A 21,774-nucleotide genomic window follows, 5' to 3' on the forward strand; every position below is an offset into this window, starting at 1 on the left:
GACTGCTCACAGACGGTGAAAAGGAGAAGGAATCTAAGATGATGCCCAGATTTCTGGGTAGAGAACTGAGTGAATGGGGTATGAGCCAAGCCAGGAATGCCAAGAGGGAGAGTGGAACTAGGGGGCAGGGGAAGTAAGGGGGCCGAGAGAGAAGAGCAAGAATAGTTTTCAGGCCTACTGTGTGTGATAGTCTGATTCCAGGAGTTACGCAGTTTGTGTGTGTTACCAAACATGCTAAACACCTCAGTCAAACTCTTTAGGGCCTGAGGCTGGTGTCTGGCGTGGGGCACCTGGCAGTCACAAGGCTTTGTGCTGTAAAGGCAAGCAGGTACCTGTCTGAATTTCCCAATGGGTCAGCATCGGTTCTGTCAAATCTCAGCCAGGCTCCAAGAAATGAAGCCACAGGTCCCAAAGGCCTGGGGAAGCATCTGAAGACAGTGGAGATGCCCCAGGTGCCAAGTCTCCCCTCACCTATCTATTGCCCAGCTGTCTGGTGAGGCTGGCCTACTGGGGAGAGGGAGGGCTGCCTCTGCAGGGTTAGAATAGCGGCCAAGAGAGCTTATCATCTGGGGACCTTGGTTCCTGCCGAGGTGTGGGGCCAGGAGCTGAGGCGGCCAAGACCATCTGCTCTATAGTTGGTGCTGTGGTCCTGTTCTCTGGGCAGCAGCCAGGCCTGGAGGGACTAGTCCCTTGATTCCCCGCAGATGGAGCTAAAGTGATATGCTGTGAATTGGGCCTGGAGGGGGGGGGGAGGGTTGGTGGGGCAGAGGGGAGGAGAGAGGATCCTACCCTGTGCCCCTTCTCTAGGCCTGCTCCAACCTGCCAGGCGAGGGGGTGGCGCTCACACAGCCACCTTACTCCTTCCCAACATCCTCCTCAGGAATGAAAGGCCCTTATTTCTGGAGCCAAGAAGGACTCCTTCAGGGTGGGAGGGGCTGCAGTGTTGGGGTGAACTGATGCTGTGTCCAGCTACCTTCTCAAGTCACCTCCTCCATCTCCCGGCATCTGGACCTTTAGGATTCTTGCTTCAGGAACTTGCAGGGCACAGGCCATCTCTGGGAATCATCCTGGACCACAGGCCCATCCGCCCCCCAAGCCGTTTCTTCCCCCTGGGCTGGGGTAGGGGGTTAGGGTTCAGGTTGGGGGTGGGACTCTGGACTCTTTATAGGCTGGAGGAGCATTGAAAGGTGTGCATCTGAAACTAGATGGTTTCTGGCCTTTACCTGGGAGCAGCCTGGTCCTGGTGACACGGAGGTTGGAGCCATTGAGCTGCTTTCCCTACGTTCTCCCTTATTTGTCCTAACTCTTCCCGAGGGGCTTGTTCCCCTGCAGAGATGAGGACACTGAAAATGAGACCTGCCTCAGGTTGTGTGGTGAGAAGGTACAGGCAGGTAGGACCTGTGCCTGGGAAAAGGGAAAGTGTGAACTGCCAGCCCCATTCCTGATTCAAACGCCAGCTTTGACCTCCCACTGCTGGTCCCCAGTAGCTGCCAGTTAATGCGATTCCAATGCCTTGCGCCCCCAACACCGCTCAGCTTCCTCAGTGCCTCTGCCCCCCAGAACCATGCCTTCAACACAGGTGGGCATTTAGCTCTGAAGGGGGCTCAAGGATGAGTAGAAGCAGTGACAAGGGAGGGGCCTGCTCAGGGTCTTGAGCTGACAACCCAGGAAGCTGTGCTGGTGGGAAACGGGTTTGTGTCCTAGAGTCACTGTTCACAGTCCCTGACCAGCCTGCTCTGTTCGCCTCTTCAGTGGATGGCCCTGCCCACAGTGCTGGAAGCTCCCTTTTCAAAGGATTCTGGGAGTCCTGACAGCTGTATGGGGGATGGATCGCCACTCCCTCTCTCTTGCAAGGGTTTAGCCCCACCCAGGACCTCAGACCTGTGGGCCAGCCTTTCTCAAACACTGGCCTGCATCACAATCACCTGAGGGTTTGTTGAAACACGGCTGGGCTCTACCCCTGGGGTTTCTGAGGCAGTAAATCTGGGAGCTTACAGATCTAACAAGTTCCCAGGCGATACTGATGCTACTGGTTACGGCCACAGTGCACTGAAGGGTTAGCTGAGCAAATCTTGAGTATTCAAACATTCCAAACAAAAGGTTGGCCCTTCCTGGCCCATGGGAGATAACTCCTGAGTCCTCGGAATGCCCTGCCTGGTAAGTGTCTGCTTACCTGGGGACCTTAACGTACTAGATTGTCTGTGCTACAAAGTTTATAGTAGGGCCATGTGGTGTCAGTTTAACCTCTGGAGGGGCTGGCAACTAAGTCACTAAGGTCGGCTGTGCCTACATGGGCAGCCTTCAGTAAAAACCCTGGACACTGAGGCTCGGCTGAGCAATCCGGGTTGGCTCACTGCATGCATGTTGTCACCCCTCATTGCTGGGAGAATTGAGTGCTGTCCCATGACGGAAGCTTGCACCTGCACCCTGCTGGACTCAGCTCTATGGTTTTGTGTCTTTTCACTGTAATAAACTATAACCACGAGTGTAGCAGCTGAGCTCTGTGTGTCCTTTCAGTGAATCACTGACCTTAGGCTGGTCTTGAGCACCTCCATCGACAACCACACTTTGGGAACCACTACTGCCTAGAAGCCTGGGGATTGCTTTGTGGAGTAACCCTGAAGAACCCGCCTGGGTCACTGGGCCTTTGTCTCCCCATCTGCAAATGGGGCTTTGCAGCAGTTTTCCCCTCTCTGGGTAGGGCAGGGTCCTCAGAAGAGCTGCATATGGCAAAGCTGATAGAGAATATGCTGGCCAAGGGACAGGTGCAATTTATTTAGCCTGGCTTTTCTATTTCAGTAGTCAGGTCTGCCCATTACAGTCCTACTCACCTGAGCCAGGGACCCTGGGGTGCTGGGGCCCTCAGGTTTCAGTAGATCCAGCCACTCAGTGCTGCCCCTCCTGGGACCACCATCAGGGCAGCGGTCCACATTCCACGGTACTTGGGCCCTCCCTGCCCCATCCTGCTTTCCTGGCCCAAGAGCAGATCCTTGATCCAACACAGGGAGGAAGGGCCCTTAGCATCCACTGATTATGTGGCTTTATTACTCAGCACTTGCTGAGGATGGAAGAAAAGAATATTTGGGGCCGAGCTGGGCCTGGAGATAAGGATGGCTGGGAGGCCATGCATGGGTGGGGCTGGGGAGTTCACAGGAGAGAACGTGTTGGCTGGGCCAGGCCTGTGGGGGCGGCCCAGAGGCAGGCAGCATGCAGGAGGCCTGGCTAGATCTGCGGGGAGCAGACCTGTCCAGGCGGCGGCTGTGAGCCAGGGAGGGACAGAGGGTTTCTCTGGGGCAGGGGATATAGGTGTGAGGCTGGACAGCAGGCACCTCTGCCCCTCGCTCCCAGGGAAATGACATAGTGGGACAGTCAGGACACCTGGCGTCTGCTGCTGCTGCTGCCTCGGGACTTGCTGCTGGCTAGCCAAGCGGGTCCCCTCTGGTGCCATTGTCCTGCTGATGCTTGGACATTTGCCTTAGGGGTGACCCACATAGGGATGCTCCAAGGACATTGGTAGGGATGCTGGACAATCCTGGAGAGTGTGCCTGGAGCCCAGCAGAGTGGGCTGTGCCTGGGGAGGGAGGGGATCCCCAGCCAGGGCCTGGTCCCTTTGAGCCAAACTTCTCTCAGGGTTTGGTGCCAGTTCCCCGCTGCGGCCACAGGGGGCGCCTTTTCCCACCGCAATCCAGGCCAGCAGCCGGCCAAGGAGACTGCGGTGGGAAACAACCTCGCTCCCGGCCCGCCCTGCTGGCTCCCGGACCAACTTCCTGCCTAAGTGCAAACAAGGGATCCAGAGGCCGGATCCTCCTCCCGGCCTTCTTCCTGGTGAACAGCCCACTCCCGTGCAGCAGGGAACAGAAAAACCAGTTCCCCGGGCTCGTGCCCTGCCTGGGAATAGCAAAGTGTGGCAAGCGGGCAGGGTCTCTCTGGGCTGTCCAGGAAGGCCACCTGGGGGCCCTGGGAAGCCTGGTGAGGGCTGAGCAGGGCCCTGGGTCTGAGGTCACAGCCCCTGCCCGCCTTCTCCCGGGCTCGCCCGGGGGCTGGGGTGGAGGGACCAGGGCGAGGGGGCCATCAGCACTGGTGGGAGGGGGTGCGGTGCACAGAGCCGGGGCGCTTGGGGATCTTGCGCCAGCGACGCTTGTCCCAGCGGCAGAGCAGCAGCATGCGGAAGGTGTCCCGGAAGGCCTTGTTGCAGAGCGCGTAGCACATGGGGTTGACCGTGCTGTTGACGTAGCAGAGCCAGTAGCCCAGCTCCCACAGGGTCCCGGGGACGCAGTCCTTGCAGAAGGTGGACACCAGCACCATGATGTTGTACGGTGTCCAGGTGAGGATGAAGGCCAGCAGGATGGCGCTCAGGGTCCGAGCTGCCTTCTTCTCCTTGACCAGCGAGAAGGTCTTCCGCTTGGCCAGCTGGTCCTTCCCGCGCGGCTTCTGGCTCCTGCCCGGCCGATCCCGGCCCTTCCGAGTCGGCCTCTTGACTGTGTTCGGGGAGCTCCGGGGGGGCTGCTTGGAGGGGGCCTGCGCCTCGGGGTCCACCATGGGCATCTTGATCACCACCTCGGAGCCCGGCTCCTCGCCCTCGGAGGACGTGAGCGACTCCATGGAGCCTTCCTCCTCCTCCTCCTCCTCCTTCCAGCTGTAGGCCTGCAGCAGCCTGGGGGCCGGGCAGCAGCGACAGCAGCGCCCTGGCGGGGCGTCGGGGGAGCCCTCGGCCCCCGGCTGGGACCGCTCGGAGCTGCTGCTGCTGCCGCCCCCCTTCCCGGGGGTCTCGGAGCCTTGCAGGGCCGCCAGCTCCCGGGCCCGGTTCTCCGTCTCCCGGTAGATGCGCCAGTAGAGCGTGCACATGACCGTGACCGGGAGGTAGAAGGCGGCCATGGCGGTGCCGAAGGTGATGATGGGCTGGGAGAGGAACTGGATGTAGCACTGCCCGGCCAGCACCGTCCGCTCCCCCACCAGGTACTGCCAGAAGAGGATGGCCGGGGCCCAGAGGATGAAGGAAACCATCCAGGCCAGGCCGATCATCAGGGCGGCCCGGCGAGGTGTGCGCTTGGCGCGGTAGCTCAGGGGCCGGGTCACGGAGAAGTAGCGGTCGAAGCTGATGAGCAGCAGGTTCATGACGGAGGCGTTGCTGGCCACGTAGTCCAGGGCCAGCCACAGGTCGCAGGCCAGCGTGCCCAGCGCCCAGTGGCCCATGAGCAGGTACGTGGTGTAGAGGTTCATGGAGAAGGTGCCGATGATGAGGTCGGCGCAGGCCAGGCTGAGCAGGAAGTAGTTGTTGACTGTCTTGAGCTCCGTGTTGACCTTGAAGGAGATGAGCACCAGCAAGTTGCCCGTCACTGTGGCCAGCGACAGGAGGCCCGTGGTGATCCCAATGAAGGCCACTTGCCAGGGCCCCTTTCCTGGGGAAAGGACGGTGATGTTGGGGCTGATGGCAGGTGGGGCCGAGGTATTCATGGTGGCCGGGTGGGGCTGAGGGGGCAGCCCCTTCCTCTAGTCACACGGCAGGGCTTCCTCAGGAGGAGGTCATCGCCTGGAAAGAGAGGACATGAGCTTTGGCTGGGCTGCTGGATCCTCCCGTTGCCCGGAGTGGAGGGTACTAGGAACACGGCCTCCGCCCTCCCAGGGCTTCAGGCCAGACAGCATCACCCCGTGGACTGGCTGGTCCCCTCCTGCGCTGGTCCCCACCCGGCGTGTAACGCGCCTTCGCAGCCGTGAATGGGCTTACCAGCAGCACGGGGGAGGGGGCGGCTTCGGAATCCAGAGACCTCAGTCCTCATTCCAGCGTCACCATCCAGACTCAGCCTCAATTTTCTCATTGGGAAATTGCTACTAATTCCTGTGTTGCTTACCTCATGCGGCAGGAGCTGGGAGACGCGCTTTGTAGACAGTACTGCCAAATTTTCAAAGCATTCTACTAAATTTTATTAAAGCTCTCATTTTCTGAGTAGTTACTACGCACCAGACACAATGCTAAGCACTTCATTGAATTATCTAATTTAACCGTCGCGCATCTCTAGGAGGAAGGTCTCTTATGATCCCCAGCTCACTGAGGCAGCAGTGGCCGCAAGGCCTGGTCCTGGTGACACAGGTGGGAGGATTAGAACCCACCTCTCTCTCTTTCTCTGAGCATGTGGAGCTCCAGGGGAATAATTCCATCAAATAAGGAGATACGAGAAGGCAGGGGAGGGCTCCAGAGAAGACAAGGGGAAAGAGATGGGAGCAGAGGGGACCTGTGTGTGAATGTGTATCTGTGTGGGAGTGGGGGTGGGGAGACACAGAAAGAGAGAGGGGGGTTTGGGGCTGCTTCTATGAGGGCAGCAGGGAAAGTGTGCTGGGCTGGGACACTCGCCTGGTGGCAAAAGATCTTCAGTAAAAGCAGGCAGCAGGGCCAAGGGACTCCGCTCCCAGATAAGCGGGGTCTAGCCCCAGATGGGGTGTGGGAGGCCCCTCCACCTCCCCACTCTGTTCCCGGGCTCCAGCTGAGTGGGGGCAGCAAGGGGAACAAGAAGATCTCCCAGATTTTTCTCTTTTAAAAAAAAGATTGGGGGGGTGGTTATTTATTGATTTTAGAGAGAGGAAGGGAGAGAGAAAAACACTGATTTGTTTTTCCACTTAGTTGTGCATTCATTGGTTGCTTCCTGTATGTGCCCTGACCTGAAATCAAACCCACAACTTTGGCTCTAACCAACTGAACGACTCAGCCAGGACCCCCCAGATTTTTTTTTCTTTAATCTTCACCAGAGAATATTTTTTCCGTTGCTTTTTCAGAGAGAAACATCGATGTGAGAGAGACACATCGATTGGTTGCCTCCCACTCGCGCCCCGACCAGGGCCAGGGCCCGAGCCTCCAACCAAGGTATGTGCCCTTGGCTGGAATCAAACCCGGGACTGAGGGCCGACACACTAACCACTGAGCCAAACTGGCTAGGCCCCCAGATTGTTCTTGAAACTGGAGTCTAGCCCAGGCACTAAGTGTAGGTAAAGGGAAAAGCCAGGACTCTTAGCCACCTCTTGGCCAGGCAGGAGGTCCCCCAGCTCAGCCATGGCCTGGTCCCTTCCTGTTCTGGGCCTCAGGTGTCCATCTGTCCATTGAAGAGACTGGGGTCTCCTCCTACTTGCAGCTGTGGCTTCAGGGACCATACTGTTGGAAAAGTTCCAAGGGAGCGCTTTTGAGCAAGGACTCACCAAGCCCTGGTGCTCCTGGAAACCTGGCTTGGGACAGAAAGACTGGCTGTGATAGTGTGTGACCCGCAGTGTGTGTGGCTGAGGGCAGCTCCGCAGCTCGTGGTGAACTGTCCGTGTGTGATAGGGACTCTAAGCATGGAGAGCTCAGAGTGTGACCTACGAGCAAGAAGGACTGTGGCTGTCAGTGTGTCCGGGACAGTTTGCACATAAGGGGGCACATTTAACATCCTGGTTGAAGGACTCAGGCTCTGGAGCCAGACTGTTTGCCCTGGAATTCAGGCTATTCCACTTACTGGGTTGTGATCTCTGCTAGAGGCATAACTGCTATGTGCCTCACTTTCCTCAGGTGAAAATGGGGATAATACTGGTTTCTAGCTAACAAATCAAGGGATTATTGTGAAGCTTAAAGGAGTCAATAGCTGTAAAGTGCCTAGAACAGCCCTGGCACATAGATTCCCAGTGACTCACAGCCTGTGCAGCGGCGAGGGCTCCCTGCCACCCTGAAGCGTCTGCCTTTTGAATAAGGGTTTCTAACACTCTGACAACAGCAACTAGTAACAATAGTGACCGTTGCTGTGACTTAGTGCTCCCTGAGTGCCAGTTTTACATGTGCCTTATTGCTGTTCATCGTAACGGGGAACCTATGACCAAGGCGTTGCTCTTCTCTCCATTTTACAGATGAAGAAACTGAGGCTGAGAAAAGCAAGAGAATTTGCACAAGATACACAAGTAAGGCAGAAACCAGGATTTGAGCCCAAGCAGTGTGTTCCAGTGAAACTTTATAAAATCTGATGGCCGGCCCGGGAGCCAGAATTTGCCAATTTAAAATTTTAAGGTATTACACTGAAATGTTATTATTATTATTTTTTGCTTACTGAGTTTTATTGCATCTTCCTTCCTTAACCAAAGTCAGGTGCTGGGTGGGAGCCTGGGATCAGATGCACCTGATGGGGCTTCCTGGTGACAGGTTGCCTTCTAATCTGGGCTCAGCGCTGTTTAATGCCCATTGCACAGATGGAGCAACTGAGGCCCCTAGAAAAGGAGGAAGAAGGCATTGTGTCGCCCAAGGTCCCCTGGCTCCTACATTGGGTGCTGCCCACCCCCAACTCCCAGGTGCCTCCAAGCATCTCTGTAGCCCCCAGCGGCAACCTGGGCCAAGTCCTGAAGAGGTTTTATTAGAAGAGGAGCCTACTGGTCCAAGAGGCTGTACCTTCTGCAGCTGCAGGAGCTCCTTCAATGGTGCAGACTTCAGTGCCGAGCCAAGCACTCCATCCACCATTGCGCCTGGTCCTTATGCCTCAGCAGGGCTAGGATTAGGGTGAGGCGGGTGAGGCACATGCCTTGGGTGCAACATTTAAGGAGGTGCCCCCAAACTCAGTAATCAAGAAAAGAATAGTTTAATGTAATATTTAAAAAATGGAAATTAATGCAAAAGACTCATAATAAACACAATTTTAAACAAAGGCAGGATCCAACTCTGTACTTGCACAAACACCCCATCACCCGTGCCTTGCCCTCATCCCAGCCCTGGTTCCAATCACCCTTTATTTACAAAAGCAGACAAAGCACCCACCTGTGGGGGGTAGTTTGCTATTTGATTTCTAAAAGTATTACATTACTATAGTATTTATCTTGATTAGGGACGTTTATTTTGTGCCCCTCTTAAATCAGGGTGCCTCACTCGCCTCACCCTAGCATTGTGGACCATAGGCCTGGCTCTAAATCTCAAAGCTGTCCCTTCCTAGCTGTGTGACCATCAGCAATCATGTAACCCTTCCTTTCCCAGCTGCCTGCATCCCCCAGCTGATGGGGATGATGGCATCCAAAGTGCCTGGCTCTGAAATGACACTCAGTTAAAGGCCTCTTCAAGGAGTCGGTTAGGATTCCTGACTCCTTGTTCTGATGCACCGCCCAGGCCCTCTGGCCCTGGCCCTTCCCCTCCAGACCCCAGGCACAGCCCCTCTCTGGGCCGCACGCTGCTCGTTTGTACAGCGGAGGAGTCGGACCAGCCTGGTGTCTGCAAAGATTTCACAGGATCCTGAAACTAACATCTCAAGACGCTGGACAGAAAGGAGTCAAGTCCGAGAGGTGAGGCTGCCGAGGCTGATGCTTACATGTTCTCTCAGTGGGGCTGGAATGACACCTCGCGGTGGAAGCATGGTATCCACTGCCCGTCTTAACCACTGCCAGACGCTTGCTGGGAGCTAGCTAGGGCTTTGATGCATTAAAGAAAGGCTTCAGAATGCGGGCCTGAGAGAAGACATGGTCCTTGGAGGGGAGGAGGCTGGAGTTCCTCTCCTGAGTGGCTGGAAGTCCCTTCCAACACTCTCATTTTCATATTGATAACCACCATAGTTAATCACCTCCTGCATGCCAGGCCCTTGATGTATGATAGCATTTCCCTTAATCCACAGGGGGATTCTTAGCTCAATGGGGGGTTCTTAGCTCTGTTTTATAGATAAAGACACTGGGGGCAGGGGGTAAGTGACTCCCTGATGGTCTCACAGGAGGTGGGAGCTGGGACTCTGCCCTGGCCTGTGGGCTCCAAGGCCTGCATTCTTCCTGCTTGGCTGACCTATGGGCTATGAGGACCCAGGCCTCCCATCTGGGAGGAAGGAGAAGAGTAGAGGTTCTGGGGAACTGAACCCTGATTCTTGCCACCCCCTGGAGCTTCTGAGCTCCTGTCATGCAGCTAAGAGCAGCTGTCACTGGCTCAGCCTGTCCTAACCAGAAGCATCCTCCCCAGCCTCTCTGGGACAGTGATTCGCTCAGAAGGCCTGCTCTGGTCCCTGCTCTATGGCCTTGGGCCAGTCTCCTTAACACCTCGACTGGGGCCACTACCGTTCAGGAAGATGATGGTTGTGAAAGAACCAGGCTTCCTGTGACTGTGGCTGATTCCTGGGGGGGGCGGGGAGCCCTGGGCTGAGGGTCAGGGTGCCAGGGTTCAGCAGCCCCCAGGAATCCTGCAGAGGAGGGGCTTAGAGCCAGCTGTCTGGTTGAAAAGGAGGCAGGAAGGGAGCATGTGCTGTGAAACATCCACGGGGGACGGAGTTAGTCGATGGGGATGCAGGGGGTGGGGAGGGCTCCCCAGGAAGTCCTTGGTGCTGCCTCTGCCTAGCTTTGAGCCCTATCTCTGCTCTTGTCTCGCTGTGTGACCTTGGACAAGTCTTGTGCCAACCTGGTAACCCTCTGTAGGCCGAGTGTTCGAATGTGAGGGCAGGTGCATTGCTCAGTAAGAGCAAGAAGTGGTGGGGGTGAGTCTGTGGCTTTGTGGGGAGGGGTTGGGACTCATCCTCTGAGTGTGTCGCATCTGGGGAAGTGGGGAGGGGCTTTTCTGCCCAGGACTGTGGCCTCCTGATGAAGGTTGTTGGGCGCGTTTAATAATATTATTAATACTATTATAGCAACTGGTATTTACAGTCTGCTTACAATATATGAGACATGGCTGTAAGCATTATACACATGATTTAATCAACCTGTTAAACTCCTTGCAAAGTAGGTCCCATTATCCTCAATTTGCAAAAGGAGCCACTGAGGCTGAGAGACCTTAAGGACCTTACAGCTAGTTTATCAGCGCCGCCGCCAGGATCTGGACTCAGGCAGCCTGCCTCTGAGACGAACCTCTGGGACGCCTACTCTAAACAGCTCTGCGGGGATGGGGGCCTCACTAGCCTCCTTGCCCACCTAGACAAACTTGCCCAAACCCCGGGATGAATCAGTCACTGGTGAGGAGTCAGTCCTTCCTTGAGGATCTGGCTTGTGTGTGTGTGACAGTGCCTGTTGTCTGTCTGTGTGATGTATGATGACAGTGTGGCAGGAAGGGGGAGGTGTAGCTGTAGCTTTCTCAGAGGCAGGGTAGGGGCTGTGCCTCCCTCATTCACTGCTTTAAACCTGTGCTTGGCACACAGTAGTTGCTCAATAAACATTTGTGGAATAGATGCATGAATGTGTACATGGAGCCGTCCTGCCTGGCTTCAGGCCCAGGGGCATGACAATGACCCTGCAGGGGTCAGGACCAGCTCCAGAGCATGGTCCCTCCAGTTCTGTATGTCCTCGCCTGCCAGGTCCCTGTCTCCTGGGTGAGACCCTGTCTGGCTTGAGAGCACAGGAGGAGAACGGCCATGGGCATCCTCACCTGTGGACCAGGAATAGACCAAGGAAACCCTGCTTCACCTGCGGCCAGGGAATCGGAGCGGGGTGGTGAGACAGGCATGGGCGTGGGTGGCGCCCGGCATGTTGAGGGAGGGAAAAGCCATCCCGGACTCAAAGAGTTAAGGGATGAGGTCAGAGCCTCTAGCAGGGCAGGCCAGCCTCCTGACCGCTGCTGCCCTGGACAGATCCCCAGGGGCTGGGGATCTGGATGGTGAGAGGAAGGGGGAGGGGAGGGGGGTGGCTGGGAGAGATGCTGGAGGGATTCCTGAACACTAGGGTCTCCGGAATCTTACCGCTGGCTGAGGAGTGGAGAAGGGGGCAGAGAATAAGGGGGTGCTGGCAAAAGATTCAGGAAGGAGGAGTGAAGCCATCTTGGGATTCTGGGCCTGGGAGCCTGCAGAACCCCCGCTGGAGAGCAGGGGCAGTCCTGGGGAGACAGAGGTACGAGGTGGGGGCTGGGCACCTGGGACCACACAGGTGCAGTGAGGGGGGCGCTCCTCTGGCCAGGTCTCCTGACTGGTCCCTTTGGTTGGGGCCTTAACCCAAAGCCAGGCTGTCAGAGGCGGCTCTGTCCCCCAGGTTAACTTTTCTCTGAAGGTAGCCCTTGACCCATTAAAGGTGCACGAAGCTGCCACCCTGATGCCTGGCCTCGGGAGGAGGGGGTGAACAGGTACAATCTATCACAGTTTCAGGCTCCACAGTCTCCCCGGATCGCCAGCCGCCCCTCTGGAGGGCAGCAGCCATCGGTTCCCCGCTCCTAGATGCACTGCTGAGCCGGCGGGAGCCCAGCCCTGGAACCACTGCCAGATACCCTCGTGGTGGCTGGACCTTAACCAGGGCCTGGCTTGAGCCGACCCCGCCCCGAGCCTGGCAGTTAGTGGGCTGGGCCCTGGCTGCGTAGGCCCCCTGCTCGCCACTCCTTGAGCTCCTTTCCCATCTCCTTTCCTCCTTCCCTCCCCCATTCTAGGCATCACCATGGCATCACGGTGGAGAGAAACCCAGGGAGAGACTCACCCACCTCTCCCCACCGCCACCCGCGGAGCCCGAGCTCCTGCCTCCAAAGCTTGCTGCTCCCCCACCTGCCACTGCTCAAGCAGGGAAAGTGCTGAGGGCCAGGGGGATGAGGTCCAAGCCCCAGCCGGGCCCCTAAATGTCCCTTCTGTGACCATGAGCATGTCCCTTCCCCTTTCTCAGCCTCGGTCTCTCCACCTGTACAATGGGGACGTTCCTTTCTAGGCGTGACGTGACCTCTGCCTAACCCCTTCCTGACACTGCGGAGTCCTCTGTGCTTAGGGGCTCAGCTCTCAGGCCTCCAGGCCCCAGCCCCGGAGCCAGGGGTCACATCTTCCGCAGCCCCTTCCCCGTCTCCTCCCCGGCCTTCTGTATCGCAGTGGCGATCACAGATTGTCTAGTGGCTGAGGTCGGGGGCAGAGGAAAAGCTATCATCTGACAGCTGAGTGAGCAGCTGATTACCCGGGGACAGGACACTGTCCGGCTGCAGGAGACACTCTGACTCCTTCCGGCCAGTTGGCCGGGCCCTGGGTCCATCTAGGTGGAGCTGCAGGTATGTTTTGTGGGAAGAGGTGGACCCCTGTCTACAGGCACTGAGAACACCTACGCAGCACTGTCTGAAAGACCCAGTGACAGCTGACCACCCCTCCCAGCTGCCAGCCTAGGAGCTGGCAACTCTGCAAGAATCAGAGCTCCTGGCCCCCAGCCTATCCCCACACTGTGGAGTCTGGGGGTACTGGGATGGGTACCTGGCATTGGTGCCCATTAGTGTCCATGCATTACCTGGACAGAGGGCTGAGATCTGCCCTGAGGGAGCCCAAGATACTAAGAACATAGGGAGTGCTCTCTGGGTCCCCACACATGTCGGCACCATGTTCCCTGGCCAGCATGGCCATCCATGTGCCCATTTGTCCCCGGAGAGCCCTGGGGCTTTTGGCCTGGTCTCCTGCTGGCTTCAGGCCCAACACCCACCTTGGCATCCAGCTTGTCCATCTGGCCAGCAGCCTGGTTCAGTCCATCTTGGGGGGGCTGAAGGTGGATGGGGGTGGTGGGATTCAGAATTCCCTGAGGGAGGAGAGGAGGGGTTCTGGGACAGGTACCCTAATTGGGGGCTCAACCTCCCACAGGACGCTGATGACAAGGGCTGCCCCCTGGCCCCCTCCCCTTCCCACTTTGTCCCTGGGGTCCTGGGGGCTGTGCCTGCTACGTAGCAGCCTGATCCCTTCTGGGCTCCAGGTCCAGTTTCCTAGGGGGGTTCCATCTCCCCTGCCAGTTGAACCCCAGAAAAACATCAGGTGTATCCACTCAAAGCAAGGGGATAGGGTGTTTGGGGCAGCCAATGTCCAATGCTGTAGAGCACCCTTGATCTCTAGACCCCTCCCTGGTCCCCTCCTCTCTCTGGGGTCCACCCACATAGTCTGGTCCCTACTTTGAACCCAGGACCCTGCTTCTCCAGGCCCCACCTCGGTGGAGCCCCTCCCAAACCCTTCTAAATGTACTTACCATGAGGCTGGAGAGGGGTCTGTAGGGTCCTCAACCCCACTGCCTCCTGGGGGCTGGCGGTGTCTCCAGGGACCCAAACACCTGGCTCCCGGGGGGAGCTGCGTCCTGTGCTGGCAGCCGGAGAGGCACAGCCAGTGATTGGCATGTCCCACCCCCTGGCACGCCAGCCTGGGGTGGGGGGAGGAGGAAGGGAGAGAGAGGGCGGGAAGAAAAGAAGGGAGGGGAGCTGGAGGGAAGCCTCAGGCAACGTCTGGGGTTGGACTGGGTCCTGGAGCATGCCCCCCTCCTCCACCAGGGTCCCCAACTTGAGCCCTGAGACGGAGGGGGTAGGACATGAGGAAAATGAGCCCAGAAAGGCTAAAAGTCCAGAACGGGAGAAGGCGGATACAGGGAGACAAACACCCACACCCACTGCACACAGACTCGGCGGCACACACACCCTCACAAAGGCACACTCTGTTTCCTCGGTCCTTCCCCCACCCAACCTTAGAGCCCCCAAGCCACACGCACCATGCCCGACACACGCTCCGGGGTTCACGTGCCTCCTTCCCTCACACGCGCTCTGCCCCCGGCACATGCCCACGCGCCCACCCACCCAGCCGCCCCAAACCCTGCTCTTCCTCCCGGCTGCGAAGGAGCTGTATTCCTTCTGTTTGGAAATGACACATTGGGCCTCATGTGAGAGGCTCCAACTTGGAACAGACCCAGAGGGCTGGCGCACCCGCCCGGGGCTGAGCCGGGCTGAGCAGAAGCGCCGCGTGCTGGGCTGTGTGCTTGCGTCTGTCCACGCTGCAGAGCCCGGCGTGAGGGCAAACAGGTGTCTGGTGTTCGGGGATGAGTGTGGGGGCTCTGTGCCTGCTCCACACGATGCTGAGTGCCCAGCACATGTGTGTCCCCGAGTATGCATGTCACCATGCAGCCTTTGGAAGTGCAGGTGTCACCCTGTTGGTCTGGAGCCAGGATGTGTGTGTACACGTGTGTCTGTACTCGGTGTATGTCTGAGTGTTGCCCAACTGTGGAACTTGTTAATTCTGACAAGTGAGGCAGCCTCTATCTCCCTGCCTGCTCCACCTCCAGCTTCCACTTGGAAGACAGACAGACAGGCAGACAGACAGCTCTCCTCCCAGCTTGTCAAACTCTGTCTCCCCTGACTCCCACTCAGGGCTCACAGGTGTGCACCTGGGAAGCGACAAACCTGTGCTTCTCTCCACCTCCCTCAGCCCCCCTGCTTGGCCAGCCACCTCTGCCTTCCCCACCGGTTTGGATTTCTGTGTTGAGTTTCCTCAGAGATAGAACCCCTGGGGGCCCTTTGCCATAGAGACTTGGGTCCCGCACTGCCCTCACCTGGCCCTAGAGACCTCCTGGGGAGCTGACCACAGAGGAGAGATGGGGGGGCTACTCGGGGCTGCTGTGTGCTTTGCCCCACTGGGCCATGCTGAAGCCCAGGGGTGGAAGGTAGGAAGGACCAGGATCACCTGTTATCCCCTTTATGTAGATGAGAAAACCAAAGCGCAGAGGTGTGACTGATAGGTGGTGGGTGAGTGTTTGGACACAGGCCCCTTAGCTCTAAGCCCAGGGCTCTGGAGTCCAGCTGGCCGGGGGTTGGGACATGCCCACTACTTTCCCGCTGCCCATTTCCCCACCAAGCACCCCCTCTCAATTCTGGTGCCTGAGGGTAACCTGGGGCTGGAGCGCAGTTACCAGTGGAGCCAGGTGGAGGAGAAACTGGAGTCCCTGGGGCTTGGCCAGCAGCCATGGGATGCCACTGGTAGGCACACGTGGCAGGCACGTGTAGGGGCGTCTTTGCTCCTCAAAGCCTGCTGAGGCTAGAGCGAGCGCCAGTCCACTCCCTTCTGAGGTCCAGGAGATCCTGCAGCTTCCAGAGGACTCTGAGCACCCCCTCCCCTCCCTGACCAGCCGGGGGGGTCAGGGGTGGGGCAGAGCTCGGCCAGTCCCTGCTCCTGGGCTCGGACTCGGCTGCCCCCTGCTGGGCAGCCCTGGTCTGCGGCGGCGGCTCACGCGCGGTGGGGCTGCGAGCGCTTGTGCGCGTACACGTGGCTGAGTGTGGGGGTGTCAGGCCTCCACGCTCAACATCCATTTCCGAGTCTGAATCAGGCTCTCTCTTCGCCCCCTTCCCCCAGTCTCCTTGGTCTCCCTTTTCTCTTCTCCCACCGCCTCTGCACACGTCCCTGTAGAAATAAAAACACTTATTTTGTAGGCGGGAGGGGAGGGTGTCCAGCTTCCCTTGCCTCCTCTAGAGTGCCCCTCTCCGTCCCGAGCGGTTTCCCCTTCCCGGCGGTGCAGCCCTGGAGGCTGGGGGTGACCCCCCCCCCGCCCTGCCCCGCCCCGCCCCTAGGCCAGGTCTCCATGGCTAGGTCCCAAGACCAGATGGGGAAGCTGAGGTAGGAAGGGAGAAGGGAGGCAGGGCCGGGAGCAGCTCTCCCACCCAGCTCTCTCACCGCCCCCGCACCCGCGCCTGATTTAGCCTCAGGGAGGCTGGGAACATGGTCTTTATTTTAAGCCGCCGAGTGCCGCACGAATGCTGTTGCTGGCGACAAAGGGCTTCGCAAAGCAGCCGCAGAAGGCGCACGTGGGGGCCCGCTCCCCGCCCCCCCCGCGCGACCCCCAGCCCCCCCCCCCGAAGCGGCCCCGCCTGACCCCAGCCGGTTCTGCCTTCCCTCCGGCCGGGTGGGACCCGGCAGGCGCGGGACACCGGGGGCTCCTCTCCTGCCTGTTGCTATTTTTGGTCGCTTGGTCAAGGATTCGCGATGCACACTCTTCCAGGCCACCGACCCGCGCGCTGGGCCCCCTCCCAGCCTCCCCACCGCGGAGGGGGGTGTGTGTATGGGGGGGGGCGTGTTTGGGAAGAAGCTGCCCTGGGTGCGAATCCAGCTGTCTCTTCCCAGTTGAACCGCCCCGGGCTAGTTAGTGGCCCTCGCTAGGCCTCTAGGTCTCGGCGTCTTCCTCAGCGTCCTGGGCGTTAGAATCACCTCTGACCATTAGTTTCGCGCGTTGACCGTGGCACTGACGTTTGCTACACGTGCCAGCGGGTATTGTTGTTATTTATAACCGGCACTGAGCACTTACTATGCGCCAGGCGCTGCTAAGCACTCTGAATTCATGAGCTGGTTTTTTCCTTCTCACAGCTCTCTGAGGGCGGCTCTATTATTCCCATTTTACAGATAAGTACATTTACAGACAGAGCCAGGGAGGGAGGCCCCCTTCCCCCACTGCTTTAGGTCCTCCGCCTCGCTTCCCCTCGCCCCACCCTGACGGCGGGACCCGGGAGAGGCTGTGAAACAGGGCACTAAAACCCAGGAGGGGCACGGTTACAGTAGGCCTAGTGCGGGCTTCGGAGTCGCCACCGACGCAGGGCCAGGGCGAAAGCGGCTGCCACAAAGGCATCCATCATCTTGGGACAGGAAATCGCATTTTCTGAGTCTGGTTCCGAAGCGAGGCCAGGTAGAAACACGTCCCTTCCACGTACCCGGCGCTTTACCTCTGCTAGGAGCCTGGGGGCAGGAGGAGGGCCCCGCTCCTCCACGTCGAAGAAAGCGGGGTTTAGGGCGGCCTGGGGTTCGGCCCCTCGCGGGGCCTGGCCCAGGGCGCAGCGCTCCGCGCGGGGGTTCTTCCAGCGGGGACCAGCGCCTGGGCTGAGTGCCAGGGCGCCCGGGCTGGGGGTGGGGTGAAGGCTGGGAACAGACCCCGCATCCCCGACGGCGGGACGCGCCGCCGCGCAGAGCTGCGTCCGCGGGCGGAGTCCCTGAGCGCTCCCGGCCTCGCCTGTGAGGGCGGGACCTCGGAGTCCAGCTGCCGCCCGCCGCCTAGGAGCTGGACGCTTTCCTCGGTGCTGCGGAGGCAGGTGCTTCCCCCCCAGATCTCTGTGGCCAAAAACGTGAACGTCTTCGTGGCCGACTTCGCCTCGCCATGTCACTGGACATAGCCCCCCCCCCCCCCAAGTTTTCTGCCACAGGATCAAAGCGCCCCGGGCCCAGGACTAGGCCCGACTCGAGGCCGCTGGAGAGAAGTCAGGGGCGTGGAGGGAGCTTCGCGTGGGAACTTCACGCGGGACCCGGGAGCTGAGGTCAGGATCCCAAGGCTTCTCCCGCACTCCATCTCTATACCGGAGTCTGCGCTCCCAGGCAGTGACCGGAGCGGGCAGGACCGATTTCGGGGGTCCCCTGACTCCGGACCCGCTCATGTAGCTTGCTTGCCTCGTAACGCTCCTTCCCCCCGGCTCGCGTGCGCGCCTACGCCTTGTGCTCGAGTCCCCACCTAGGTGGCGACCAAAGCTCCAAGTCCACGAGGGCGAGGAGCGGGACCGGGCCGGGCGAGTGGATCGTAAGGCACCCTCCCCCCGCAAGGCGCAGAGTCCGTGGGTGCCCCTCACCCCTCCGGACTGCGACGTGGAGACCACCGGGGCCTCTGCCCTCCAGCGGGACCCCCGCCTCCGCACCGGCCGCGGCGCCCCCTAGCGGCCGCCCAGCTCAGCGCCCACAGGGGCCTGGGCGCGGGAGTGCGGTGCCAAGCGCCCCTTTCCCTTCGCGGATACCCCCCCTTCAGGCCCCGCAGTGCAGGCCTTTCGCGGGCAGAGGTGGGCCGGGGACAGTGCGGAGGGAACTTCCAGGCGGCACAGGGGTTGGCCGCGCTCCACTGAGCGCCTCCTGCTGGCTGCCGCGTTCATAAGCGCTGTACGCGCAGTTTCTCACTGAATCCCCGCGAGGGCTCCGCGATGCAGGGACGGCTAGGATGTCCATTTTACAGATGGAACACTGAGGCCCATAGGGTTAGGCCCGGCCCTCTTGACCCCTTCACACTGACCCCTTCACACTCTGTAGATTTTGCCCGCAGGTTGGAGCCTAACTACCTGAGAACCTCTGGGCCGTTGCTGAGAGGAGGGGTGTCCTGGGAATTTGCTAGGCCAGCGTCTGCTGTCCCCTTTATTTAACAAGCACATAGCCCAACCGTGTGTCGGCAGCGTTCTCAGTGTTTTACCTAATGTAATTTTTGTGATAACCCGATGAAGTAGGGAGAATTAGTAACCCTATTTTGTAAATGAGGAAACTGAGGCCCTGAGAGGTTTAGTAATCTATCCAAGGTGGCACCGCTAGCAGGTGCCAGAGCCAGGCCAGTTGACTCCTGAAGGTCCCTATCTAACGGTCCCCCAAATATCAACATCGGTGTATTCACATCGCCCCCCACCCCCAAACGCTGGGCTGTAGTGGCTAATCAGCCTTTCTGCTGGGTCTAAGGCCCCACACCCCGGCCCCCTTGGCGCCTCCTGCCAGCCTGACCAGGGCAGGGACTGATGAGTTGGAGTGAACCTCCAGAGGCCGCCTGTTTGCTCTGCCCGCAGGCACTCGATTTATTAACTGCACAATCGAGTTAGGGCCGGAGCTCCGTGGCTGGGCAGGGAAGGGGAGGCGCCGCGCCTGCCCGCTAGAGCTGCCTCTCCCTGGGCATCAGAGAGAGAGGAAGGGAGAGGGAGAGAGAGGTAGAAACATCAATGATGAGAGTCATTGATCAGCTGCCTCCTGCTCCCCCTACTGCGGGTCGAGCCCACAGCCCTGGCATGTGCCCTGACTGGGAGTTGAACGGTGACCTCCTGGTTCATGGGTCAACGCTCAACCACTGAGCCACACGGGCGGGGGGCGCAAAGTTACTTTTATTGGGTGAGTCTGGCTTGGAGTGGGGACCCGGGGGGAAGTGTTTCTCTGAAACCACAGGTCCAGTAGAGGTGCCTCCTGTCCCCTGGCTGCCATTTCCCCCTCCCTGCTTAGTGTGGCTATCCAGGACACTATTTCAGTAGGTCTCCTATTTCTACCCTTTGCCCTGGCCCTCTAGCTGCAGCCTATTCTGTACAAAGAAGCCAAAATAATCTTTTAAAACCATAACTCAGATCATATCACGCTGTGCTTAAAACCATCCAGTGATGTCTCACTGTACTGGAATAAAATCCGGCTTCCTTATAAATCCCTGTATAATTGGTCCCTGCCTGCCTCACTTGATATCTTGGGCCCCATCCCTTTGTTTTCTCAGTAAGGCCTTCAGACTTAAATTGCTTACCCTTGCTCTTCATTGAGGAGGCCTACCTGATGACCTGGAGCATCTTATCTGAAGTCGCTACTCAGCCTCTTTGTTGCATTTTTTTTAATGTCAGGTGCAGAGGGTTGAGTGAATTATAACCCTCAGTTCATGATCCTCTCTTATCACTTGTCCTTGCAAAGCAACCTTATGCCCCTGAACTTCTGCAGGTTACATGGGGAGGGTGAGCACCTTTATAATAGCTCACTCTAAACAAGAGTGTGGAGTGTCTCTCCACTTACTAGGATAATCTTCATGATCTTAAAAGAGTTTCCAAAACCGTTTCCATGGAAGTCTTGGATGTTCTTTGTTAATTCCCTAATAAGATCTAGCTGTTGGTGTTATTTTGAATGGTGTTTTAATTTTCAAAGATGTTCTAGGTTATTTCTCTATATTATTGCTTCTAGGTTATTGCTATTGCTATTTTGGTAATTTGATTTTGTATCTAGCATCCTCAAGGAACTCTCCTATTAGTGTCAATTGTTTATTGATTTTTATTGGTTTATCCAGGTAAACGATCATATTTTCTCCAGGAAGGGATGTGCCATTCATCAAATGGGTTTGGTTCAATGAGCTAACCTAGAAAAAAATAGGCTCTCACTTCCTACCTTATGTTTAACTATATTTCATACAGATTATCATAAAATATAAAAGCCTAAACAAACCTGAACATGCTTGAAGAGAATCCAGGGCAACCGCCTTATACTCAGGAGGAGGGTAACCTAGATGCAATCTGAGTCAGAGAAGCGGAATTAAAAAAAAAAGGGTAGTCTGTAAAAAGAAAAAATGGGCAAGGGCTATGAACCAGAAGTTAACAAAAAATTATAACTAGATCCAAACCATGTGAAGAAAATGTTCAGCTCCTTCCAGAATCAAATAAATGTGCACCGAAAACAAGATGCTATTTTCTGCTTCTCAGAGCGATAGCACCCAGTGGTGATGAGGGCCGCTCAGAAACATTGTTTTATTGATTTTTTTTTTTTTTTTTTAGAGAGAGAAGAAGGGAGAGGGAGAGAGAGAAAGATCGATGTGAGAGCAAAACGTCAATCGGCTGCCTCCTGCACGCCCCCCACTGGGGATCGAGCCCACAGCACGTGCATGTGCCCAGGCCAGGAAATGAACCCGAAACCTCTTGGTGCACAGACCACGGCCAACCAACTGAGCCACACCGGCCAGTGCTTGAGGGTCACGTTTGTAAAGTATTTCTTTACTGGAGAGTAGGTTTGTGTGCGGATAGAGCTGACTCTATTTTAGAACTAATGCCCCTGAACCCTTAAACCCCTCCCGTTTTCTCCCTGCCTGGACTCTGGAATGTGCAGAGGCTGTGAATTAATCACAAACGACCATTAATCCTTCCTCCTTTGGCCCTTCCTCTGGGGCAAGGAGACCTCAGTGTTACTGATCTTTTAGCTCGCCCTGGCCCGGAGCCCCTGGCTCCTGGCCCCTTTGTTCCCCTGGACCATCCTGCATTTACCTCCTGGGAGGAGGTAAATCATGAGAGTGCAGGGGCCGCCATGGAGGCCTACATTTAGTGATATGGAAAGATGTCTATGAAATATTAAGAACAAATGGCTATTTCTGTTGCATTTTTTGTAACTATAGGTGATATAAATTACTGTGTGTTTGTGTGTTTTGGGTATGTGAAAACATTAGAAGTCTGGATGAACATATACCAGTATGTTAATGGTGATTATTTCTGAAATATAGGATTAGAAAATCATTAAACTTCTTTGTTTCCTTACCCTCACTGCCTAGTTACTTTATACACATGGGTTACCTGCAGGTAAGTTTTCCTGCAGAGGTGTTATAGAAATATGAAAATCGAGTGAGATCATGGCT

General features: G+C 57.4%; 1 protein-coding gene across 2 annotated transcripts; it reads right to left on the minus strand.

Annotated features, from left to right (window-relative positions):
* Nucleotides 1-2,755: 2,755 nt before the first annotated feature.
* On the minus strand, nucleotides 2,756-14,502 carry CHRM1 (cholinergic receptor muscarinic 1). 2 transcript variants are annotated; one of them, XM_081154237.1, is made up of 4 exons: nucleotides 14,362-14,502; nucleotides 13,852-13,961; nucleotides 13,321-13,413; nucleotides 2,756-5,530 (listed from the first exon to the last, which is right to left on the minus strand). In XM_081154237.1, the coding sequence occupies exon 4, from the start codon at nucleotides 5,452-5,454 to the stop codon at nucleotides 4,072-4,074; it is 1,383 nt and encodes a 460-aa protein (XP_081010363.1). In that variant the 5' UTR covers nucleotides 5,455-5,530; nucleotides 13,321-13,413; nucleotides 13,852-13,961; nucleotides 14,362-14,502; the 3' UTR covers nucleotides 2,756-4,071. The 2 variants fall into 2 exon arrangements, with proteins under 2 accessions (XP_081010363.1, XP_081010364.1); XM_081154238.1 differs by lacking the exons at nucleotides 13,321-13,413; nucleotides 14,362-14,502 and having other exon boundaries at nucleotides 13,852-13,984.
* Nucleotides 14,503-21,774: the final 7,272 nt, after the last annotated feature.

The sequence above is a fragment of the Miniopterus schreibersii genome (assembly GCF_964146895.1).
Source record: "Miniopterus schreibersii genome assembly, chromosome: 12".
NCBI lineage: Eukaryota > Metazoa > Chordata > Mammalia > Chiroptera > Miniopteridae > Miniopterus > Miniopterus schreibersii.